Source organism: Oncorhynchus keta, chromosome 25 (genome assembly GCF_023373465.1).
Source record: "Oncorhynchus keta strain PuntledgeMale-10-30-2019 chromosome 25, Oket_V2, whole genome shotgun sequence".
Taxonomy (NCBI): domain Eukaryota; kingdom Metazoa; phylum Chordata; class Actinopteri; order Salmoniformes; family Salmonidae; genus Oncorhynchus; species Oncorhynchus keta.
This window is the reverse complement of record NC_068445.1, coordinates 29,608,660-29,635,465: the sequence shown is the minus strand read 5'-3', so window position 1 is coordinate 29,635,465 and position 26,806 is coordinate 29,608,660. Positions and strand designations below refer to the sequence as shown.

Here is a 26,806-nt window from a genome sequence, read left to right as displayed (position 1 = left end):
CAAAATACCACAATCGACTGCAGTTACTGCACTTTCAAAACTGGAACCTGTTTTTGTAAGGGATTCTAAATTCAAGTCCAACCTTGAGTGTAATTTTAATCTTCATCTTTTGTTCATTTGATAGGTGTAAAATTAGCATACTCAAATAAACCCCACCTCCCCAAAAATATTTAAAAAATGAACTCTTTCTTCATCATTTACAGAAAGATTACAGTGATGTCGTGGGAAGACAAATCGGCTCGACCCTGACTTTAACATAACACCAGCCACGGTTTGTCCAACTGCGTAACTCTCTGCTTTCTCCGGGCGTTGCCGCTATTCTCCTCTCCTCCACGCCCACCGCGAAGCGCCATTGGTTTACCAGTCTGTCATATACAGCTTGTTATGAGAGGTGCTAGAAAAGTCCGAGCAGTACACCGCAACAACGTCTGTGTGTTGTTACACAGTAAAGTGAAGTAAAGATGCGGTTGTCTGGTGTGTCAGCGCAAGGTTCTTTCCAGCGGGTTAGAGTGACTGTCCCATGGTCCATGATAATAGGAACCTGTTACTGACAGCACCATGTCAAGGCTTGCAAGAACAGGGTGAAAACGGGGGAATTTCTCCCAGTTCAGCGCATCCACTGGGAAGTGAAGCTGAAGCTACAGTATGTGTGCGATGACGAAGGGACGCTACCTCTCCCTGGGCTTCGTGTTCCTTGTTTATTGCACAACGTGCACGACATCTAAAGGTAAGGTTCCAAACAAGACATCTAATATATCCAAATAATTTGAGTGTCATTTGTGTGTTTTTTTACTTGTCTCCAACATTGGGTCCAGTAACTTGACAGGTGCGGTTTCTTATTTGGGCACTTACACATCAGTTTCACGTTGCTTGTGTTTTGCCAAGTTTCTCTAAATCAACCGAATGACTGCTTGAGTTGGACACTTTTTTTGCTCAAATATTAGTACCATATTAGTACCATTTGATAAGTAAAACGAGTTATTTTTTTGTCATCCCTTCGCTAGAAGGACATACGGTTTTGTCCTCATGATCTTTTCTTCAACAATCCGTATACTGTCTTCTCCCCGACTCCTCAAACAGTTTCTCAATATAGTAATTCGTTTTACCCGTACTATCTGTGTCTTATATTGAACTGGTTGAATTGCCTTTGCCTGACAGCAATATCATGTGCTGTGTGAGACGCAACAGGCGCACGAATGATCATAATCATCGTCTGCTATCAATTTAGAGAGCAGTTAATGCAAAAGTAATTTACACACATGGTAAGTATGAATTAAAATGAATGCAAAATTAGAGCAAATGACTGGATGTTCATATAAGAAAGGAAAGGGTTACAACATCATCAAGTAATCAATCAGTCCTTCAAGTGTATGAGACATAATGCTTCCCCAGTAGGCCAGGGTTTCCCAAACTCGGTCCTGCCACCCCTGGGTGCACGTTTTGTTTTTTTGCCCTAGCACTACACAACTGATACAAACAACCAATTTATCAAGCTTTGATTATTTGAATCAGCTGTGTAGTGCTAGAAGGGGGGCAGAACTGTGTTTGGGAGACCCTGCAGTAGGCTAATTGGGATCGGTTCCTCCACATTGGGGTGCGATGGGCTACTGGGGATCTGTTCCTCCACATTGGGGTGCGATGGGCTACTGGGGATCTGTTAAGATGTGCTTCAGGTGTTGTGCACTAACTCCAGTTCTGCATTGGCTTGTCAGCTATTGCTTATTGAAAAGATTAAATGTCTTTATTCCTTGTGTAATGTAGGCATACATTGTGTTTTGATTCGCATTCCTGGTGGGGAAAAACAATTGAGTTGATATGAGATCATTTCGCTCAATGGCACAAAACCATAGACTACAGTAGTTGTGCTTGAATTATTTTGCAGCTTGGTCTGGAAAGCTAGTGGATGACTCACTGTCTCAAATGGCATGCTTTTTTATATAGTGCACTAAAATGGCACCCTATTCCCTTTATAGTGCACTACATTTGACAAGGGCCCATAAAGGGAATTGGGTGCTGTTTGTGACTAAGCCTATGTATTTGGTAGAGGCCGACTTCAGTACCCTAATATGAAGAGACCTCCCTTCTTGCCTCTTCCAAACGTGTTTCAAAATACTCTGATGGAGGTCAAAGCAGGTGTTGCACGCACATATCTTCACAAGGTTGATTCTATTAACCAACCAGCACCATCACGGTAGCCTTTGAAGCACTCGAACCTTACCCCTCCCCCCGACGCCACCACTCAACAGATTTAAGCTCTTAAGGATCAATGGAGTTGTGGAACAGCGCTATTCACCACAAACTAAAATCACGCGAGGGGGTCATGAACGGAGGTTTCGCCTGTACAACACTACTCTAAGCACGCTGCCCTGGGGAAACTTTTAAAAGGATTCACAATTCCAATCTTGCCTCATCACACGCAAGGATAAGATAGTGTTATGATCTCCATGTGTCAGGGCTGAAGTAGGCTACATACAATATGATTTCGTATGTGAATCAGATAATATGAAATCAGCATGCTATATAGAACAATGAAGCGAGAGTATAATATATATTATTATCCTATATACCATGCTGATTTCATGTGGACTACAGCCACATTTTAATAAATGTTGTAACGCTCCTTTGAAAATGTATTTTATTTGTGATTCTATGTTTGCAAGTCCATTAGCATGGGATTGATCAGGGGTCTTGCCTGATCAGCATGGAGAATGGTGTGTTTTGGTGAAGATTGTGAAAACGATGTGTTCAATAGATAATCATGATCGTATGAATGATGATGTTTATCCATTTCTGGATACATAAGCTATATAGGTATAGATAGATGATGTCACTTGCCATGATGAGGATTGATTGGTAACTGTCGAAGAATGATTCAGAGATCAGCAGATTTGACATTGTAACGAGTTGGTGATGGCTGGATACCATGCTGACCGTAAATCACGTTGGCATCATTATCAAAGTGAGATTTAATCTCAGAGGTGTAGTATTAGGTTACATCCCAAATCACAGCCCTTTCCCTCTACTCATGGATGAATGAAGGACTGGCAAATTAACTAACCAAGAAGTCCTACATTAATTTTCATTGAATTAGTGTGCAACAAAGCACAGTATTGTGTTTCCAATTCAATTATGGAATATACAGTCAGGTTCAACATTATTGGCACAGTTGATTAAAAGATGAGATTATAAATTAAAACAAATAGTAATTACTTGTTAATTACTTTGTCTGAGAAATGGTATGTATGTATAATCTACCTCATTCATTTAGAATTGATTATTTAATGTCACCTGAAACATGATTTATGTGTATCCTTTAGGTTAGAAGTGAGTACTATTTAGCTGTTAATATTACGCTAGCCTAGTTATTGCAATGAAGACTGGATAAGAAGGTTGTCTGGTACATCACAATCTTTGCATTATTCTGTGCATCTGTATCATCCCTTGGCTCTGAGTCAATAGTCCGTGCAGAACCAACCGGCCATGCAGCGATATGAATGCATTTATTTGATCCTCCTCCTCCTCCAGAGGTGTGTTTTAAAACATAGTGTCTTTAGGAAAGTATTCACACGCCTTGGCTTTTTCCACATTTTGTTGCCGGAATGTAATATTTATTACATTTAGGTTTTGTGTCACTAATCTAGATAGAATACCCCAGTGGAATGATATTTGTAGAAAATGTAATTTAAAAAAATGAAAAGTTGAAATGTCTTGAGTCAAGTATTCAACCCCTTTGTTATGGCAAGCCTGAAATAAGTTCAGGAGTACAAATGTGCTTAAACATATCACATAATAAATTGGAAGGATTCATTCTGTGTTCAATAATAGTGGTTAACCAGGTGTTTTTAATGACTACCCCTTCTTTGTATCCCACACATACAATATTTGTAAGTTCCCTCAATCGAGTAGGGAATTTCAAACACAGATTCAACTACAAAGTCCAGGGAGGTTTTTAAATGCCTCACAAAGAAGGGCACCGATTTGGTAGATGTGTGTGTAAAAAATCTATTAAAAAAAGCATATGCTGAATATCCCTTTGAGCATGGTGAAGTTATTAAATCGGCTTTGGATGGTGTATCAATACACCTAGTCACTACAAAGATACAAGCGTCCTTCCTAACTTGGTTGCCAGAAAGGAAGGAAACTGTCAAGGGATTTCACCATGAGGCCAATGGTGACTTTAAAACAGTTACAGAGTTTAATGGCTGTGATAGGAGACAATTGAGGATGGATCAACAACATTGTAGTTACTCCACAATACAAACCTAAATGACAGTGAAATGAATGAAGCCTGTAAAGAATACAAATATTTTCCAAAACATGCATCCTGTTTGCAACACGGCAAACAGGATGCATAAGTAATACTACAAAAAAATGTGGCAAAGCAATTAACTTTGTTCTGAATACACAGCATTGTATGTTCCTGAGTGGCTTTCTAGCAATGATCAAAATGGCTTTCTAGCAATTATCAACAACCAACTTGACAGAGCTTTAAAAAGAATAATGGGCAAATATTGTACCATACTGGTCTTGGAGACTTCCCCAAAAAGAATCACAGCTGTAATCGCTGCCAAAAGTGTTACTAACATGTGTACCAAATGGCACCCTATTCAATTTATAGTGCGCTACTTTTAAACAAAGCCAATAGGGTTCTGGTCAAAAGTAGTGCACTATAAAGGCAATAGGGTACCATTTGGTACACAACCACGGTTGGGTCATGCAAGACCTGTAGACTGGATGCCTGAGCATCCAGCAGGACTGTAGAGCTGACAGCAATCGCTGTGTTCGAGAGAACAGCACAATGTACAGTGCCTTCAGAAAGTATTCATACCCCTTAACCTTTTTCAAATGTTGTTGTCTTCCAAAGTGGGATTAAAATGTATTTATTTGTAATTTTTGGGCAATGATCTACACAAAATACTCTAACAGTTATAAAACATTTATAAAAAAATAAAACACATATTTTGGTTAAATAAGTATTCACCCCCCTAAGACATTACATGTTAGTAACACTTTTGGCAGCGCGTATAGCTGTGAGTCTTTGGGTAAGTCTCCAAGAGCTTTGCAATAAACATTTGACATGGAGACTCTTCAAATTGCTTTATAGACCAGTTCACCTGTGAACCAGGGTGCTGATTGTGCCTCTCTCTGTTCGCTGCCCTGAATATGATTGACACAGTTGGACCAATATCCGACACACACACAAAAAAAATGAAAAATTAAGACCTTGGTCTGAAATTGCCTCTAATTTTTTTTTTTTGTAGAATATTTATGTTTTTATTCAGCAGTGTAGCTGGGCATTGATGAAAAGAGACGAAGGTCAAATCTGTTGTTTTCACTCTGAGATAGTAGGGGGCTGTGATATTTCCAACTGCCATTCTGTTCTAGAATGAATCATCAGAATCTGGCTGTCAGCGTGTGCAGTTCAGTGCCCAGAATTACATTTAAATGAAACCAAATGGCTGTACATTCAGATGTGATAAACAGTGATGATGGTGGTAATAAACACATAGCCCCCTTGCTCTATTGGACCAGCTAGCTAGCAGCTATTGCCTGGGGTTGCTGTTTAGACGCTTATTTTATGACTCATGTCTTTCTTTCTGTGCATCAAGATGATTAAATACAAGAATACATGCATCCACTTCAATTGATGAATTATCTTATTTTTATGATCGTACAGTACAGCCATATAAGTGTGTCTACTACTCTCACCCCTGTGCATGATTATCCTGCTCTAATATAGCTATTTGGCTTGAAAAGAAAGTGTTTTCGGTGGACAACTAACTTAAATTACATCCCAGATGGTGTGACTGAGTGATGAGCTCTTTATCTCACTCTCACTGACAACTTGGGAAATTCCGTAGGAAAATCAATGTAGGCATTGGTCCCCCCCCCCCCAACAGCATTGTTTTGAATTCCATTCTCCAATTCTAATGTCATGATGGGCTCATCTATAATAAAGGATGCTGAAGTTTTTTCATTCTTTATCGGAGGTAGGGGAGAGCAATCAGGACAGGGTGAGGTGGCCCTCTCGGTCGCAGTGCTAAATCATGTACAATCCACAGAGAATACGTTCATCCATCTCAGTCAACACATTCAATCGGTGCCTTCTGCGGTGGTCTTGACCAGCAACACCTCTTCATTCTAGAAACAGGTGTGCGTCCCAAATGGCAGCCTATTTCCTTTTATAGTGCATGACTTTTGACCTGGGCCCATTGACCAGGGTCTACTATGGATTGGAGAGCAGCTTTTATAAGTGTATCTATCTACAAAACCTTTCCTGGATGCTGTTGCAGTATAACAGAACGAAGAGCTTGACTTCCAGGAAGCGTTTGACAGTATGTAGTGTTAACAGACAGTGACAGTATGGGGATGAGGGCGGAGCATCATGGAGAAGGACAGATACTTGATGACTGGTAGGGGGAATACTTTCTGGGGAGCTTGAGAAATGTGGCCCATCTTGGGAATAATTAAAGCATGGTCTGATGTGCTTGCAGTTTGTAACCTTGTGCTTGTATGACATCTTTACGTCATGCAGTACAGACCCTGCAGCGTTGGCTCTGTGGACGAGATGATGGTCTTTGTTTATGTCTCTCTGCCCAAGCCCATCTGTCCAAGCCCCAGTTATCTTCTCTGTGTAGTGAGAAATAGTTACTGGTAAATTGAGTTGTGTGTCATAGTATAAGAGAGAAAGAAACATTTGGCAAAGTGTTGTATTATACTGAACATAAATATAAACACAACAATTTCAAACATTCTGCGAAGTTACAGTTCGTACAAGGAAATCAATCAATTGAAATACATTAATTAGGCCCTAAACTATGGATATCACATGACTGGGAATACAGATACCTTTAAAAAAATGGGCCTCACAATGGGCCTCTCATCACTGTATCTCTGTGCTTTCAAATTGTCATAGATAAAATGCAATTGTGGTCATTGTCTGTAGCTTATGCATGCCAATACCATAACCCCCACTGCTACCATGGGGCACTCTGTTCATAACTTTGCCCAACCGACGCCATAAACGTGGAATGTGTTTGAGGCCGGTTGGACGAACTGCAAAATTCTCTATAACGGCTTATGGTAGAGAAATGAACATTCAATTATCTGGACATCCCTGCAGACAGCATTTGTGTGACAACTGTACATTTTAGTGGCCTTTTATTGTCCCTAGCACAAGATGCACCTGTGTAGTAATCATGCTGTTTTTTTTTCAGCATCTTGATATGCCAGGTATTATCAGGTATTATCTTGGCAAATAATAAATGCTCACTAAGAGGGATGTAAACCAGTTTTGCACACAATTTGAGACAAGTAAGCCATTTTGTGCGTATGGAACATTTCTGAAACATGTAAGCAACACTTTACATGTTGCGTTTATATTTTTGTTCAGTGTAGTTCTAAAACGACATTCAACACAAGTTATAAGTGGGGGTTTAGCCTACTAGTTTATCCGTAGCCTTTAAATAAAGTATAGTAAGTAACTGCGTCCACAGAATCACAAAGTTGTTCCCTTTATGACATGCATATTTTTCTATTTCCAAGTGTGAAATAATCCTACTTTGTACAAAAGTAATTAGTTCAAGGCAGCCATGCTTAACACAGGGTACCCTAGTACCTATTTGCCAATCTTCCTTGGTCAACGTATTAATTAATACTATTGCCTAATTTGTGTGGATTATTTATGTCCATTCAGAAAGTTACCTGTGGGGTTACAATTTTGAATTAGGCAGCACAATTCTGATCTTTGTTTTCACTAATAGGTATTTTGGCCAGTCAGATCAGCTCTGAAAAACATCTGATGGAAAAAGATCTGATGTGATTGGTCAAGAGACCAGATTTTAACAAGGCAAAATCCAAATGCAGACACAGGAGGCAGATGGTTGGAGTCTTACAATGTTTATTAATCCAAAGGGGTAGGCAAGAGAATGGTCGTGGACAGGCAAGAAGGTCAACACCAGATCAGAGTCCAGGAGGCACAGAGTGGCAGACAGGCTCGTGATCAACGCAGGCAGAATGGTCAGGCAGGCAGGTACAAAATCCAGAAACAGGCAAGGGTCAAAACTGGGAGGACTAGAAAAAGGACAATGCAAAAAGCAGGAGAACGGGAAAAATGCTGGTTGACTTGGAAACATACAAGACGAACTGGCACAGAGACAGGAAACACAGGGATAAATACACTGGGGAAAACAAGCGACAACTGGAGGGGGTGTAAACAATCACAAGGACAGGTAAAACAGATCAGGGCGTGACAGATTTGGGCTGCCTGTGTAAACACAGCCTTAGGGTGAAATTATTAAAGTTCAAAATGAGGCATAGAGTTAAAATTGTAACCCCACAGGTAAATTATTTGATATACAACATAGTATATGAGTGGTTTCAGGTTTTAGCTTCAAGATACAGCATTTTTTTCAGTTAAATATTGCGTCTTGATTATGCCAACTTCATCTGCAAAAATAAACAGAACTGGTCAGTTTTTAACAAATTTTAAATGTTCTGTTCATTTTTACTGCCTTTTGTCACCAACTGCGTTGCGATCTTTTCGTCCATGTCTTTGTGAGAAAAAGAGTAGGTGATCTGATGATCTCTGCGTGTGTGGTTTCCACTGTGAAGCATGGAGGAGGAGGTGTGATGGGGTGCTTTGCTGCTGACACTGATTTATTTAGAATTCAAGGCACACTTATCCAGCATGGCTACCACAGCATTCTGCAGCGGTACGCCATCCCATCTGGTTTGCGCTTAGTTGGACTATCATTTGTTTGGCATGAGTTGGACCGCAGAGTGAAGAAAAAGCAGCCCACAAGTGCATAGTATATGTGGGAACTCATTCAAGACTGTTGGAAAAGCATTCCAGTTGAAGCTGGCTGAGAGAATGCCAGGAGTGTGCAAAGCTGTCAAAAAGGCAAAGGGTGGCTACTTTGAAGAATCTCAAATATAAATAATTTAGATTTGTTTAACACTTTTTTGTTGTTGGTTACGACATGATTCCATTTCACCGTTTTGATATCTTCACTATTATTCTACGATGTAGAAAATAGTACAAATTGAAAAAAACTTGAATGAGTATGTGTGTCCAAACTTTTGACTGGTACTGTATATATCTTATTTTGAGCGGTATTTTAAAACTAATAGACCAAGGCCTTTCAAGGAGAGAAGCATCGATCGATCCTCTTGCTTTCTGAGTGGCTATAAAATAAGCTGCAGCGTTGCCAATGAACTGGTGGGGAAGTTTGTATGACAAGTGTGACAAGTAGCTCTGATGTGATCTAATCACATTGGGTAAATTGACTAAATTAATAAATTGCTGCACTTATACATTGCAAACATAAACGGGCAGATACATTTAATTTATTCGCACAACGAACCCACAGACCTGTCAGTGGCAGTGTCCCAGATAACAATTTCTATTTGTTCGACAGCTTATTTTCGCCCACGAAAAGACACAGAAATCTAACCTGTTCCGAATAAATATTTGACAGACTGCGACAAGATGATATTTTGCAAAGGTTGCGAACTGCGTCATAAACAAGATGTGCTCGTATTTATTTTAAGTATATAAATAACGGACTTGGTGAGAGGGCCTTTTAGCTACATATGATTTTGGAATAGTTTGCTAATGTGAATCTTTTGGGTGATTTATGGATTACCAATTATGATTTTATCAGAATTGCTACAGCTATGTTTTCCTTCTACATTTAGTGGGGGAAATCATTTTGTTCGACTCATTTGCCATTGCGTTTGTTTTCAATAGCACAAGTGTCTACCATATTGATTTGACCATGTTGTCTAAATACGGAGGCACACACACACACGCTTGTTTAATTGGCATGCACATAATGTGTTTCTTGTACCTAAGAACAAAAGATTGCTGATTGGAGAGGTTGAAAGTGGTCCATTTACCAGAAATTCACAGAAATAGAAAATTAACCAGATACAAAGGTCCTCTCAAGGGCTCACTTCAATCCACCATGCAACGTAGTATTTACACTGTAGCATATAACCCATGTGTTTTCGGAACAAGCCATGGGTGGGGGGCAGTATCAAAGGCTACTGTGCAAACACCGCTAAGGCAGGTCTCTGACTGAATCTGGCCATAAGCCTCCATGTAGTTACAGGTGTGTCTGTTACAAAGAGAGCTCTTTTATTTAGTCAAAGAGAATTCAATATTATTATCGAAAAAACATGTCATGTTGATTTATGGGTGCATTGCTGAAATCTATATTTGACTATCTCAAACAAATGGTATTTTGATAGAGTGGGGTTCCTCAGTAAATATCTGTATAAAATCACAGGACGGCCTACCACAGTGTTGTTTCTATTCTATTGAGTTGGATGACCTAAAGCTATTTTATATATTTTTTGGCATTAATACAACAGCTCAGTAGGGGGTAGGGAGTAACATAGTGTAAGATTCATCTATGTTAATTGACCTCTGTTTTCTATTCTGTTCACAGTAATGATTTTCAATGAGCAAGAAACCTAAAGGTTTCACATGGTGTTAATATTTGGATATTTTATATAGGGGGCACTGAAATTTGTAGTTCAAGTGCAGCGAGCAAGACTTCACCCTTCAGTGAGGATGGACAGTGTCACTGAAATAATAGAGATTCTGCTGAGCTAAGCAGTGAGCTGGTTCCAATGGCAACCTATTACGTACCTAATGTAGTACACAGTCCCCATCATCAGTCAGACTACCAGTGTCCATCCAAAATGGCACCATATTACCTAAAGAGTGCACTACTTTTGATCTAAGCCCTATGGACCCTGGTCAAAAGTAGTGCACTACATAGGAAATAGATTGCCATTCCGGACACAGCCAGTGTGCCTTTAATCTTGCCCTCGCTGCATGGCCAGTCCCAGTGACCACCACCTCCTCATCTGAGGCCCATGGGTCGGCTGTTCAAACATGTCCTCTGTTGATCCATAGGGCGAATTCAGTGGGAGAGAACAGGGCAGAACAGTGCTGTAGGACAAGTTGTGATAGAAATAATTGAGACACAGCCATAATACACTCCATCCTGGTGGACCAAACAGTTTCTGTGTTCGGCCCATGGTAGCTATTGATCCACCTTATTGGATTAGTGCTTCTATAATATGTGATGCACGTCACTGTGCTGCTTAAGTGTCACTTTCTGCCTCACACATCCGATACACATGGTTATTTGATCAATGCAGCTGATATTCATTTTGATAAGTGAAGTGTTTCTTATTTAAATTATACTTGAAGAGCCTTCCATTATTAGTTAGTTATACAATATCTACTACCAGGTTTTGATTCATGTGGAAGTATGAAGATTGATGCATAGCTGAGCACTATGTTATTCATATAGAACCAAATCCCAGGTTGCCCCTATATCCTTTTGGTTTCTCATGGATTTTGTCTCAGTTTTATGTCAACTGTTGAATTAATTTGAATATTACTGTGTTTTATAGCAGGGTTCCCCAACTTCCCCAAGTCATTTTCTTCATTGTTGGACATAAAAGACTGTAAAAACACCAGGAAATCAGCTCAAAGTTATTTTAATTTAAGAAATCTGTTCCCAAATATTCCCATGCATAATAGAGAGATGCGAGATCGTATACCAATGTGAGCAAAGTTTGAAATGATTATGTTTTAGTCAAACATATATGTTTGGGCTTCTTGCGGTCAATTTGCAGTCTACAAATGTTCCAGCCCCCCTCAACCCTCTTGATTGTAAAACTTTTCCTGACTTGCAATTTCTTGACTGCTTATCTGTTTTCTGGTTTATCTCCTTGTGGCAGCCTGTTTCCCCCCCTTACCTGCCTTATCCTCCTTTTCATATAAAATCACTTGAACTGAATTGACGAATGATCAGAGTAGGCCTCAAGGGTGCTGGCTACAATGCAACGAAGAGTAATACAAAAACACATTTGAAAACTGTCACACGGGTGGAGGCATCAGCCATCAGTTTACAAGTAGCAGAGACGGTTTGCGCATATTTCAAGCCAGGGTTTTGGACAGGATAATGAGGCAGACAGTATACCTGGTGAAGACTTGAGACAGCTGCTGTTAACTCCTCACCGCTTCTCAGCCATATGTCAACAACAACATGATACAACACCTGAAGAAATCTCTCACTGATGCCATGGTTGTTGTTTAGAGGGATCTCGCTCTTATTATTGAGAATGTCTCGGAGAGAACTGATGCGTTTGTCTGTAACGCTAGTACTGTACCTATAAGCGGACCCTTTTCTGTTGTTTCTCGTACTCTTTTGTTTGATTTTGCAGTCCAGTTATCATTCAATGTAGTTATAGGTCTATTTTTGGTAGGTATTTTAATGAGCATGTGTAGGAGGTGAATAACAGTATACTTTGATCTGTGGTGGTGTTCATTGATTTTCCTCAGACTCACAGGTTCCTGGTAGCATGGCCTATATGACCTGAAACAGCATTTATGAAAACTCCATTGTACTCCAAGCTGAGTAAATGTTGGTTTGCTATTGCCCTGAAGGCATCTTCTTGTTTTTCCCTTTAAAAGACAGTTTTTGATCTGAAACATTTCTTGAGGGTCGGCTCCGTAGTGGATTCCACAAACCTCACATTTCAGATCATGTTGTACTCATCTCGCCCTTTCAGGTCACACTGCAGCTTTGTTGGTTTTATTCTGTACCCACGCACCACACGCCAAAATCATATGTTGTTTGAAGCTGTAATGAACATTGTATAGAAATATTCTCATTTCAAAATTGTATCTGACTGAGTTATACTTGTCCTTTGCGTGCCCATGAAGTAGCTATGTGTCCTCCGTTGGCTTGAGGCAGGAAGCATCCAAGCTCACAGTGATTTAATGTCATGTTCTTAATGGAAGGACACATTGAGATAAGAGCCAGCTTCTATTTTATCCTGTCTTATATCCCAAGGCATGAGAAACCCATCCACTTCCTCCCTGAAAGCAAACTATCCCTCATGGAGGGGGAAGAAATCACCTCTTAACAGTAAAAGGCTTTTAACTTCACCCCTCTTGCAAAGCCAAGAATACACCCTGCCATGTTCTGATCTGAGGACATAGACCCTGATGCTGTAGCCTAACTATACTGTATGAATTCATCAGTGCTGGTGCCATTTATGTAATGAACATGTCAACATAAATGACGTAGTCGTATGATCAACAGGCCATGATGTTTGTGTAAATAGAGCTAGCTATCAATAAGCTCTTATTAATTTTAAATAAAGCATAATTAATGCAAGATTTGTTTTGCATTCTAAATCCCAACTGGTGATGAATCGGCACTCTGTGATATATTTACACAGCCGCTCTGATTTTAGCTAACAAGTTATGTTGGAGCGGCGCACTGCTGCACATTTCACTGCGTAAATACAAACTGGATCCAGACATTTATTGAATATTACAAAGGAACATTAATATGCGAAGATGGCGGAATGAGGGGGAACAAAATCTCTAAATTTTCTTAGCTGATATACCCTGACAATAGTGTTATTACTTAGAAAAGGTTGCCTGCAGGGGAAACAACTTGTATACTGCAGCAGACTATACATTGTCAGATATTTTGGTTGATCCATTGGCAATGGATGTTATCATATACCAGTTGTACAGTAGTTATAATCATGTGTTGTACAATATAAGTCTACATTGAGGTATAAGTACATATACAATGACTGTAAAAAAAAAGACTAGTCCATCACCTTGAGGAATAAATAGTCCTCGGGGTGGGATGTGAAACAGAATGGTAATTGCAGACAATGGAGGAAAGCACAGGGACCAGTGTAGAAATGTGCAGCACTTCAATGGTCTTCCAGATTCATCTTCAGTTCTGCTTTGACTGTCTGTCGGCCACAGGGGAAAATGAAAGAAAATTAACACACTCCAAAAATGTAATTAAATGGAATAAGACTGGTATTACCTCTTTCATTTTAATCTTTAAATTCAAGTCTTTAGTTTCTACTCCTATGCATTTATCACATGAACATTGTAGATAAAAAGTGACTAACATTTGGATACAAACGATCAAAAGTGATGGATCAGTGGTTTTACTTTTGGACCAGTGTACCTACAGTATGTGTTCATGGAAACCCAACACATACCCTTGGCAGCAGTCTCTGTGCTCTGTGATGTATGAATATGAAATGTCTTATATTGTTTTCTTGTATGGTGTAGAATCACAGTGAGATTTTATCTCCATCTCTTCATACAAATTCCAACTGAAAGAAAATGTAAATCTCCATCATACAATGAAGGTAATATCATAAACATTCATATCATTCTTATAAGCCCCCCCCATTATTTTAATAGAAGCGAGGTCTTCCAGCACTGCTCTATAATGGCTGGGAAGTCAGTAATGATAGTAAAAGCTTCACTGTGATTGGTAGGCTGAATGAGAGGTCCTCTGGTTGCTGGTATGATACTCAGAGTACTACTGCTGGGATGCGATGTCCCTCCACTACGCTATCCACATTTGATTAAACTTTTTTCTGCTTCTCACGCCCTATTCCCTTATTCTTTTGTCACCCTATTCCCTATGTAGTGCACTACTTTTGACCTGGGTACATAGGGTTACCATTTCTATTAAATTGATAGGGGTCAACATTGTCTGTAGTTAAGTGTGGAAATGTGATGTTCTTGATCCAATCACTAGCTGCAATATCCTCAACTCATCTTGGTTCCTAACCTTTCACAAATGTAATTTTATTTGTCACAATCTTCATGAACATGAAGTGTGGACTAACAGTGAGATGCTTACTTACGGGCTCTTCGCAACAATATGAGAGAGGAAAAAAAATTAAATAATAGAAAAATAATAATAAAGGAATAAATACACAATGAGTAACGATAACTTGGCTATACAGTGCCTTCGGAAAGTATTCAAACCCCTTGACTTTTTCCACATTTTGTTACGTTACAGCCTTATTCTAAAATGAATTAGATGTTCCTCAGCAATCTACACACAATACCCCACAATGACAAAATTAAAACAGGTTTCTGGAAATGTTTGCTAATTTATTAAAAAATACAAAGCAGAAATACCTGATTTACATAAGTAGTCAGACCCTTTGTTATGAGACTAGAAATGTGGTAAATTCAATTGATTGAACATGATTTGGAAAGACACACACCTGTCTATATAAGTTCCCGCAGTTAACAGTGCATGTCAGAGCATAAACCAAGCTATGCGGTCGAAGGAATTGTCTGTAGAGCTTAGAGCCAGGATTGTGTCGGCACAGATCTGGGAAAGGGTACCAAAAGATTTCTGCAGCATTGAAGTTCCCAAAGCACACAGTGGCCTCCATCATTGTTAAATGGAAGAAGTTCGGAACCACCAAGACTCTTCCTAGAGCTGGCTGCATGACCATCTGATCATTTATCACTCCAGTGTTAATCTGCAAAATTGTAATTATTCGCCTACCTCCTCATGCCTTTTGCACACAATGTATATAGACTCCCCCTTTTTTCTACTGTGTTATTGACTTGTTAATTGTTTACTCCATGTGTAACTCTGTGTTGTCTGTTCACACTGCTATGCTTTATCTTGGCCAGGTCGCAGTTGCAAATGAGAACTTGTTCTCAACTAGCCTACCTGGTTAAATAAAGGTGAAATAAAAAATAAAAAAATAAAATTGAAAGTTCACAATGTAAAAAAACACCATTTCAAATTTTGCTACATAAGATCGAATCGAGTCGGTCGGTCACATTTTATGCACTGCAGTGTTAGTTAGCTGTAGCTTATGCGTTCAGTAATAGATTCATTCTCTGATGTTTTGATTGGGTGGACATGTTATTTCATGCTGCAAGAGCTCTGATAGGTTGGAGGACGTCCTCCGGAAGTTGTCATAATTACTGTGTAAGTATATGGAAGGTGGTGAGAACTATAACTTTAATACAAAACCTAGGAGGCTCAATGTACCCAGAGGGGGACAGAAGCTAGTTGTCCACCAGCTACACCATGGTGCTACCCTATAGACTGCTGTTGAGGCTACTGTAGACCTTCATTGCAAAACAGTGTGTTTTAATAAATTATTTGGTGACAAATATATTTAGTATAGTTTTCTCTGAAAAGGCTAACTTTTTTTGATGTTTCACTATTTTATGAAATTCACTGGATGGTCCCCCCCTCCTCTGAGGAGGAGCGTCCACTGGTGTACGTAAGACCTTGATTCCTGACATGCAAAAAAATGTGGGACTATCTACAGTGGAGGTTTGAGTGGATTTTCCTTTAAGGTTTATACTACAGAAAGTGGTGTGATCTTTGATTATAATTAAATGACATCTTCATTAACAGTTTTATTTGATCATGATTTACTTTTGACTGGAGATGGATACCCTAGTGACATTGTTACTACATCACATTCATGAAGTAATACACAAGTAGTACAGTGCATTTGGAAATTATTCAGACCCCTTGACTTTTTCCACATTTTTGTTACGTTACAGCCTTATTCAAAAATGAAAAACTTTTTTTTCTTCTTCAGTCTACACACAATACCCTATAAGGACAAAGCAATTTTTGCAAACTGAAATTATATTTACATAAGAATTAAGACCCTTTACTCAGTACTTTGTTGAAGCACCTTGGCCGCGTTTACATCCTCAAGTCTTCTTGGGTATGATGCTGCAAGCTTGGCACACCTGTATTTTAAGGGTTTTTCTATTCTTCTCTGCAGATCCTCTCAAGCTCAGGTTGGATGGGGAGCATCGCTGCACAGCGATTTTCAGATCTCTCCAGAGATGTTCGCCACTCAAGGACATTCAGAGTCTCGTCTCTAAGCCACTCCTGTATTGTCTTGGCTGTGTGCTTAGGTTCGTTGTCCTGTTGGAAGGTGAACCTTCACCCCGAGTCTGAGGTCCTGACCGCTCTGGAGCAGGTTTTCACCAAGGACCTCTCTCTACTTTGCATTATTTATATTTCCCTCGATCCTGACTAGTCTCCCAGTCCCTGCCGCTGATAAACATCCCCACAGCTTGATTCTGCCACTACCATACTTCACCATAGGGATGGTACCAGGTTTCCTCCAGACTCTTTGGCATTCAGGCCAAAGAGTTCAACCGGGGTTTCATCAGACTAGAGGATCTTGTTTCTCATGATCTGAGAGTCCTTTAGGTGCTTTTCTTAGCAAACTCCAAGCGGGCTGTCATGTGCCTTTTACTGAGGAGTGGCTTCCGTCTGGCCACTCTACCATGAAGGCCTGATTGGTGGAATGTTGCCGAGATGGTTTTCCTTCTGGAAGGTTCTCCCGTCTCCACAGAGGAACTCTAGAGCTCTTTCAGAGTGACTATCGGGTTCTTGGTCACCTCCCTGACCAAGGCCCTTCTCCCCCGATTGATCAATTAGACCTGGCAGCCAGCTGTAGGAAGTGTCTTGGTGTTTTTTTATTTAATCCATTCTAGAATTAGGCTGTAACATAACAACGTTTCAGTACTTTCCGAATGTACTGTACATCAGAAAGAAGATTGGGAGAAATTTAGCAATAGTTCTGTAATTGGAATGCCTAAACTCACTTGAGTCCACAGCCTTGTAGCAACGACAGTCCAAAGTAGGGTTGGGGATTGCCAGGGACGATTTGATATTATCACTATACTTTGGTGCGATAATAATTGCGATTTTCACCACTCCATATACATTGTGATTCAATACTGTAATTTTATTACGATTCAATGGTCCAAACATAGTTCACCATATGTCTGACGCAGAGGGACAAGAGGGAGCCTTGAGAAAACAAGTTTTGATCAGTCGTGGACATAACAGTGCTGAAAACACATTGGCTCCTTTTTTAAAAAAGAAGATGGAGAAAGTTTTGGTGCAGGTACAGCCAACGAGTGCAAAAATAATATTGTGATATTGTCAAAACAATACGATATCATCAAAAATAATATCCTGATTTGTAAATGTATCAATATTTTTTTTTTATCACTAGTCCAAAGTGGCTCTGCGGTTTTGAACTCTATAGAACGCTGAAGAAGTTCAACCTTGAAATGCTAGTTTAGTTCTAGGATAGTCATTATTAAATGGTTATATTCATTCAGGCAAAGATGAATACCTTAACCATATTTAGTGGATTTTACAGTAGATTTGCATTCAATGTGTGTGTGTGTGTGTGTTTTGTGTGTGTGTGTAGCATAGAAAGGAAAGTGCAATATTAAATGTAATAGTTTTGAATTGTTGACTTGTGACAATTTGATAAATTACATTTCCTACGGTAGCTGTGAACAGGTGGTAGTATTAGACTTTTCTAAATGTAGATTGTTCTCAGTCAAAGGCCTCTCTTAAAGGCCATGTTTGTCATAATCAGTTTATTTTCTTGCGAATGTACTGAACCATACTTACTGAAAAAGATGGAATCATAAATGTCAACGTTAGAACTGTGTGAATCCTCTGTTCCAAAGAGATCTCATGCTTCTCTCTTTTGGTCGGATTCGAGGAAGTAGTAATTGCTTTTCAGTATCAGCTTGGTTGGGATCCAAAGCAAATGTAAATACAATCAAATGAGATTCTGATAGTGGCATGAGACACAGGAGGTGAAAAGTAATACGAAGAAATGATATCACTGGGGAGAACAAAGTGTGGTGATTAGATTTATTTCCACCAGCCTATTACTAGAGCACTGGGGGAAAACGAGGGAGCGCTGAGCTTTCTGTTTTTGCAGCAGGCCACAGGCCGTTAAGACTCCAGTCGGTCTCCATTTTTATTCATTGTGTGTCAGAAAAATAGCCTGCTTCACCACTGTCCTAGGAGAATTCTGGTATGATTTGAGCCCAATTCATTTGTGTGCAGGGAGGTCTTTTTGTGCGTATGCGTTTAAATCCCGTCTGTCCTCAAATATCGAAATGCATTGCCTGTAGAAATTGAAAACTGTTACAACTATCACAATAAATTACCCTATTCCCCCCCCATGATCAAATCCACCATGTTGTGTGCACTGGTTGGAGGGAATGGAATTGTATACTGATACGCGTGTGCCTTCAGGACCTTTTCTATACTTTGTATTCATACCCCACTGAAATGGTTCCTATTGAAAAGTGACTGTGCATGTGTTTAGCCTAAATTCTAAGGCTAAATATATTATCTTTATTGTTCAGAGAATTGAACAGCTGTCAGTGTCACTGTGTTCCCCTGAATGTCTAGACAACCTGCATACCCCAACCATGATCATCTCTATAAAGGGAGGTGAGGTGATTGAATTGAACACAATAAACAAGCAACGTCATCTGTTGTTGATATTTCGATGGACCCCACAGAATTCACTTTGCACATCATGCAGGATAGGCCGACCATAGCCTAAAGATATGACCGTTGTATAACAACGTAATCATAACAGGTCTTGTTCTAACATGGCAACAGCATTGTTAATGAGTTTTAGATGCACCAACAAGGTGAAAAGAGACAGCTGAGATAGATTGAACCATCAATATTAACATGTTTCCCATGCAATGTGTACTATATATCCCCTCTGACCCTCTTCACCCCCATCCTTCTGGTGTTTTGGTTTTAGCAGGGGGTCTGTAAAGTGCAGTAGGTCAACAAAATAAAATTACTATGCAAATACATTTCAATGTATGCATCTTCCTGCGCTCGAGTGATATTTCATTCATTTATTTGTCCTTTGACTTATTTACTCTTATTTACTTGCACTTTTGCAGTTATTGAATCTGCACTCGTAAGATGTTTCTGTGACATTATCCTTCTGACAGCGGAGAGGTTTGCTGCTTGTTGCCACAGAAACGAGTGTATTTCACTTTATTGTTGTCAAGATGAAGTTGATTATGAGGAGTAATACGGCTGTTAACTTCCAGCTGTCTAAATGAATCATCCCTCTCACATCTCATCACAAAGTCACTCACTCACAGATTGACACCCAGATCAGAAACAATTAGATGTAATTTATTTGTCACGTTCTGACCTTTATTTCCTTTGTTTTGTCGTTATTTAGTATGGTCAGGGCGTGAGTTGGGGTGGGCAGTCTATGTTTGTTTTTCTATGATTTTGGGATTTCTGTTTCGGCCTAGTATGGTTCTCAATCAGAGGCAGGTGTCATTAGTTGTCTCTGATTGAGAATCATACTTAGGTAGCTGAGTTTCACTGTTTTGTTAGTTGCTTGTGTCAGAACAGTTCTTATGATAGCTTCACGGTCGTTATTTGTTTTTGTACAGTTTACTTCGTGTTTTTCGTCATCTATTAAATGATGCATTCAGACAGTCCAAGCTGCGCTTTGGTCCGCTTCTTACGACGATCGTGACATTATTAGTTTGCTGTCAAATAGACAAAAGGTGTCCAATATATTTATATATTTGATTGAAAGTTGTTGATTATAAAAATGGATTCCATGCCTGCCTATAGACCTAAGCCTACATTACCTTTACCTGTATTGGGCCATCGGCCGTACTCTGGGTGGCAGATAGATGTGGAATCTTAATTTGAGCCAGTTTGCTACAGCAGGAAAATAATCATGCAGCAAAAGGAAATGTGTATTATAATTAATGGACATTTTTGTAGTGGTTGATATTTTTTGTAAGGGAAAGCCTTTGTTATGCACTACTGGTTTTACATTTCCTGCATTAAAGTAAAATTCTCCTGTAACAGGGTAAACAAATTAAGATCCTACATATGTACAGGGAGCTTGACAGGCAGATATGATGGATTCCCCTCCATTATCAGGGTCTGCTTCTCTAGCCCAACGGCATGTGGGACACAGCCAGCGTGACATTTATTAATCTGCTGCAGATAATTCCTAATAAAACAACAGACTGTTCCAGCTTGGCGGCCCTACGCTGAGCTGCTGCAGAGTGAGATCTTCAGGAATGGCACCCTGCGTGTAACATGATGCATTACCATGACAACTCTCCCTCTAATCCTGACAGGGAACTAGTATTAACTAGAGGGCAACTGATTAATCGGCATGGCCGATTTAATTAGGGCCGATTTCAAGTTTTCATAACATTCGGTGATCGGCATATTTGGACGCCTTTTATTGCAGATTACATTGCACTCCACGAGGAGACTGCATGGCATGCAGACCACCTATTACGCGAGTGCAGCAAGGAGCCAAGGTAAGTTGCTAGCTAGCATTAAACTTATCTTATAAAAAACAATCAATCTTAACATAATCACAAGTTGACTACACAAGGTTGATGATATTACTAGTTTAGCTATTTTGTCCTGCGTTGCAAATAATCAATATCATCGAATCACAGTCTACTTCGCCAAACAGGTGATGATTTAACAAGCGCATTCGCGAAAAAGGCACCGTCGTTGCACCAATGTACCTAACCATAAACATCAATGCCTTTCTTAAAATAAATACACAAGTATATTTTTTTAAACCTGCATATTTAGTTCAAAGAAATGCATGTTAGCAGGCAATATTAACTAGGGAATTTGTGTCACTTCTCTTGCGTTCTGTGCAAGCAGAGTCAGGGTATATGCAGCAGTTTGGCCCACCTGGCCCGTTGCGAACTGTGTGAAGTCCATATCTTCTTAACAAAGACTGTAATTAATTTGCCAGAATTTTACATGATTATGACATAACATTGCAGATTGTGCAATGTAACAGCAATATTTCGATGTATGGATGCCACCCATTCAATAAAATACGGAACGGTTCCTTATTTCACTGAAAGAATAAACGTTTTGTTTTTGAAGTGATCATTTCCGGATTTGACCATATTAATGACCTAAGGCTCATATTTCTGTGTCTTTATTATATTATAATTAAGTCTATGATTTCATATTTGATAGAGCAGTCTGACTGAGTGGTGGTAGGCAGCAGTAGGCTCGTAAGCATTCATTCTAACAGCGCTTTCCTGAGTTTGCCAGCAGCTCTTCGCAATGCTTGAAACACAGCGCTGTTTATGACTTCAAGCCTGTCAACTCCCGAAATTAGGCTGGCAATACTATAGTGCCTATAAGAACATCCAATAGTCAAAGGTATATGAAATACAAATGCTATAGAGTGAAATTGTCCTATAATTCCTATAATAACTACAACCTAAAACTTAACTGGGAATATTGAAGACTCATGTTAAAAGTAACTACCAGCTTTCATATGTTCTCATGTTCTGAGCAAGGAACTTCAACGTTAGCTTTTTTACATGGCCCATATTGCACTTTTACTTTCTTCTCCAACACTGTGTTTCTGCATTATTTAAACCAAATGGAATATATTTCATTATTTATATGAGACTAAATGTCTTTTTATTGATGTAAGTTAAAATAAAAGTGTTCATTCAGTATTGTTGCTTTTTGTCATTATTACAAATATATAAATATAAAAATCGGTATCGACTTTTTTTGGTCGACCTCTGCTAAAACAGTGGGGGTGTAGTATTTTTTATTTTTTTTTGGTTTACATTCGCTCTTTTGCAGGTTTTACTATAGACACTGAACAAAAATGTATGCAAAAATGTAAATTATTGGTCCTATGTTTCATGAGCTGAAATAAAAGATCCCCAAAATGTTACATACACACAAAAAGCTTATTTATTTAGTGAGCATTTATCCTATGCCAAGATAGTCCGTCCACCTGACAGGTGGGGCAAATCAAGAAGCTGCGTAATCAATACACAGGTGCACCTTGTGCTGGGGACAATAAAAGGCCACTCTAAAATGTGCAGTTTTGTCACAACACAATGCCACAATGTCTCAAGTTTTGGAGTAGTGTGAAATTGGCATGCTGACTGCAGGAATGTCCACCGGAGCTGTTGCCAGATGTTAATTTCCACCTTATCGTTTTGGAGAATTTGTGAACTATATTCATTTTTTTAAAATTGTTTTTTTATACATTTTACCTGACCAGGCAAGTCAGTTAAGAACATATTCTTATTTTCAATGACGGCCTGGGAACAGTGGGTTAACTGCCTGTTCAGGGGCAGAACGACAGATTTGTACCTTGTCAGCTCGGGGGTTTGAACTCGCAACCTTCCGGTTACTAGTCCAACGCTCTAACCACTAGGCTATGCTGCCGCCCCATTTGGGGACAGGTGCATTAAACGTTTATGGCAATTTAGCTAGCTAGCTTGCTGTTTCTAGCTAATTTGTCCTGTTATATAAACATTGGGTTCTTATTTTACCAGAAATGCACAAGGTCCTCTACTCTGACAATTAATCCACAGATAAAAAGGTAAACCGAGTTATTTTCTAGTAAGCTCTCCTTCTTCCAGCTTCTTCTTCTTTGGACTTTATATGGAGTTTGGCAACCAGCTTTAAGGTGCATTACCACCACCAACTGCAACTGGAGTGTGGAACTCAGTTAATCTTTCAATCACCCATTTGGGTATATGCTCCTAAAAACCAAAGAGGTGATGGGAGAGGCGGGACTTGCACCATGTCAAGCATCATAAATAGAACCAAGTTCTATTTTAGTGCCTGGCTACGCAGACGCACGTGAGCAGTGTGTATGCACTGATTAAATAATATGTATGTGTACATTTATTTTGCAATGCTTGCGCATGTGTCGCGGATGGTGTCGTCAGCACGTAAATCCAACCTGCCTCAACTGCAGACCATGTGTATGGCGTCGTGTGGGCAAGAGGTTTGCAGACGTAACCTAATGGACAACGAACACAATTAGCATTTTATTGGTGGCAATTTGAATGCACAGAGATACCCTGACGAGATCCTGAGGCCCATTGCCATGCCATTCATCCGCCGCCATCACTTCGTGTTTCAGCATGTTAATGCACGGCCCCATGTCACAAGGATCTATACACAATTCCTGGAAGGTTCGCTACAGTTATTGTTATTTGTGGTCGTAAAAAAATATAAGGGGGGAGGGTGTGATTAATTTTACAGTACAAGGCAAAGGTCATGTGAAACATTTTCACTTTGGGGATCGGTGTGCATTTTTTATGACGCCTTGAGTTGGACCAGACCCCCCATCCAAGTAAATGTCAAACTGTCCTTTAAACTTAATTATATTTTAGTCGAAATTACTGTCTTATTTTTGTTATTTGACTAATTAATTATTTTGTGTAATTGTCCGAATGACAGTGGGACATTTTAGTAAACTAAATGCCCTTTCATTTTAGTCACATTTTAGTCATCACATTTGTATTACCTCATTAACCTATAGTGAACATAAATCACTGACTTTCATGTACACACATACATAGCCTTGCCCTACCAACATTTTTCTACTTAACATCCTATTCTCATTCTAGCAGAAATATACTGTATATAAAAATGATCTGGCCATGTAAATTCCTAATTCACCCTACAGAGGTATTGCACTTATACAAAACAAACACAGACAAGCGCAGAGAGGGAAAGATTAGTCACATGTCGAGTCCGAGTCCCAGTGCTCAAGAATCAAGCCATTTTCTCTGAGGAAAAGAGGGAGACCTCACTACGTTGTCTAGAAAACCTGGTGTCACGTCTAATCAAGGTGGGTGGAATCAGGCGCAGAGAGCAGATAGCGATATGAAAGTTTATTCTCCGGTGAACAAGAAACACGGTCAACCCAATAAACACAGGGTGAACAATCCAACACAGGATAAAAGACGAACCGGAGAATAAGAACACAAGATACACCGACAGACATAGATGACAAATAAACAATCCCGCACAAAACAAGGGAGGGACAACCTACTATATATACAGACACTAATAAACTAAACAATACACAGGTGAAACAAATCAGACAAAACCAACAGATACACGAAAAGTGATCGGTAGTGGCTAGTAGGACAACGACGACGACCGCCGAGCACCGCCCGAACGGGCAGGAAGTCGTGACAGTACCCCCCCACCCCCTGACGCGCGGCTCCTGCAGCACGCCGCCACCGTCCTCGAGGACGACCCAGAGGACGAGGTGCTGGGCGATCCGGGTGGAGGCGGTGTAATTCTATCAGGAGAGAAGGGTCCAAAATGTCCCTCACCGGAACCCAGCATCTCTCCTCCGGGGCCGTACCCCTCCCAGTCCACGAGGTACTGTAGGCCCCCCACCCGGCGTCTCGAATCCAGAATGACTCGAACTGTGTACGCCGGGGACCCCTCGATGTCCAGAGGGGGCGGAGGGACCTCAGGCACCTCACCTTCTTGCAGGGGACCAGCCACCACCGGCCTGAGGAGAGACACATGAAACGAGGGGTTAATACGGTAATACCGAGGAAGTTGTAACCTGTAACACACCTCGTTTATTCTCCTCAGGACTTTGAACGGCCCCACACACTGCGGCCCCAGCTTCCGACAGGGCAGGCGGAGGGACAGGTTTCGGGTCGAGAGCCAGACCCTGTCCCCCGGTGCAAACACGGGGGTCTCACTGCGGTTCTGGTCAGCGCTCCTCTTCTGCCATTCTCCCGCTAACCGTAATGAGTCCTGAACGGCTTTCCAGGTGTCCTTGGAGCTCTGTACCCATTCCTCCACCGCAGGAGCCCTGGTCTGACTCTGATGCCACGGAGCCAGGACCGGCTGGTAACCTAACACACACTCAAAAGGAGACAAGTTAGTAGAGGAGTGGCGTAAGGAGTTCTGGGCTAGTTCGGCCCATGGAACATACCTTGCCCACTCACCAGGCCGGTCCCGACAATAGGACCGCAGAAACCTGCCCACATCCTGGTTTACGCGCTCCACCTGCCCATTACTCTCGGGGTGAAAACCTGAGGTTAAGCTAACCCGAGACCCCTAGTCTCTCCATAAACGCCCTCCACACTCTGAACGTGAATTGGGGACCCGATGTCCTCAGGCACCCCATAGTGCCGGAAGACATGGGTAAACAAAGCCTCAGCAGTCTGCAGGGCCGTAGGGAGACCGGGCAACGGAATGTGGCGACAGGACTTAGAAAACCGATCCACAACGACCAGGATCATAGTACTTCCCTGGGACGGGGGAAGGTCGGTAAGAAAATCCACCGATAAGTGTGTCCACGGCCGTTGTGGAATGGGGAGGGGTTGTAATTTCCCTCGAGGCAGGTGCCGAGGAGCCTTGCTCTGAGCACACACTGAGCAGGAGGAGACATAAAATCTTGCGTCTTTAGCCAGTGTGGGCCACCAGTATCTCCCTCTCAGACTCTGCACTGTCCTCTTGATACCAGGATGACCCGAGGAGGGAAGAGTATGAGCCCACCGAATCAGCTTGTCCCGGACCACCCTCGGCACGTACTTGGTCCCTACTGGACAGTTAGGAGGAGCCGGCTCTGACCGTGAGGCCCTCTCTATCTCAGCGTCCACCTCCCATACCACCGGTGCCACGAGACATGACGGTGGAATTATGGGAGTTGGCTCAACTGACCGTTCCTCGGTATCATAGAGGCGAGACAGTGCATCAGCTTTGGTGTTTTGGGAGCCTGGCCGATATGTGAGGGCAAACTGGAACCTGGTAAAAAAACATGGCCCATCTAGCCTGACGTGGATTTAGTCTCTTAGCTGCCCGGATGTACTCGAGATTACGATGGTCAGTCCAGATGAGAAAAGGGTATTTAGCCCCCTCAAGCCAATGTCTCCACACCTTCAGAGCCTTGACTACAGCTAACAACTCCCGGTCCCCCACATCATAGTTTCGCTCCGCTGGGCTGAGTTTGCTCGATTAGAAAGCACACGGGCGGAGCTTGGATGGCACGCCTGAGCGTTGGGACAGCACGGCTCCAACCCCAGCCTCGGACGCATCCACCTCCACTATGAACGCTAAAGAGGGGTCCAGATGCGCCAACACGGGCGCATTTGTGAACAGCTCCTTCAGACGACTGAACGCTCTGCCCGCCTCTGCTGACCAGCGCAAGCGCACCGGTCCTCCCTTCAGCAGTGAGGTGATGGGAGCAGCCACCTGACCAAAACCCCGGATAAACCTCGGGTAGTAATTGGCAAACCCTAAAAACCGCTGCACTTCTTTCACCGTGGTCGGAG

General features: G+C 41.0%; 1 protein-coding gene across 3 annotated transcripts in view; it reads left to right on the top strand.

Moving 5' to 3' along the window:
• Positions 1-379: 379 nt before the first annotated feature.
• Positions 380-26,806, top strand: part of LOC118358507 (netrin receptor UNC5D-like) — a 238,465-nt gene continuing 212,038 nt past the window's right edge. For 2 of the 3 annotated variants that reach the window (XM_035736418.2, XM_035736417.2), the window contains exon 1: positions 381-727. In XM_035736418.2, coding sequence (XP_035592311.2) covers positions 646-727 — 82 coding nt within the window. In that variant the 5' untranslated portion in view covers positions 381-645. Of the gene's footprint in view, positions 728-26,806 lie in introns of all 3 variants that reach the window. The other variant, XM_035736420.2, reaches the window with a different exon arrangement.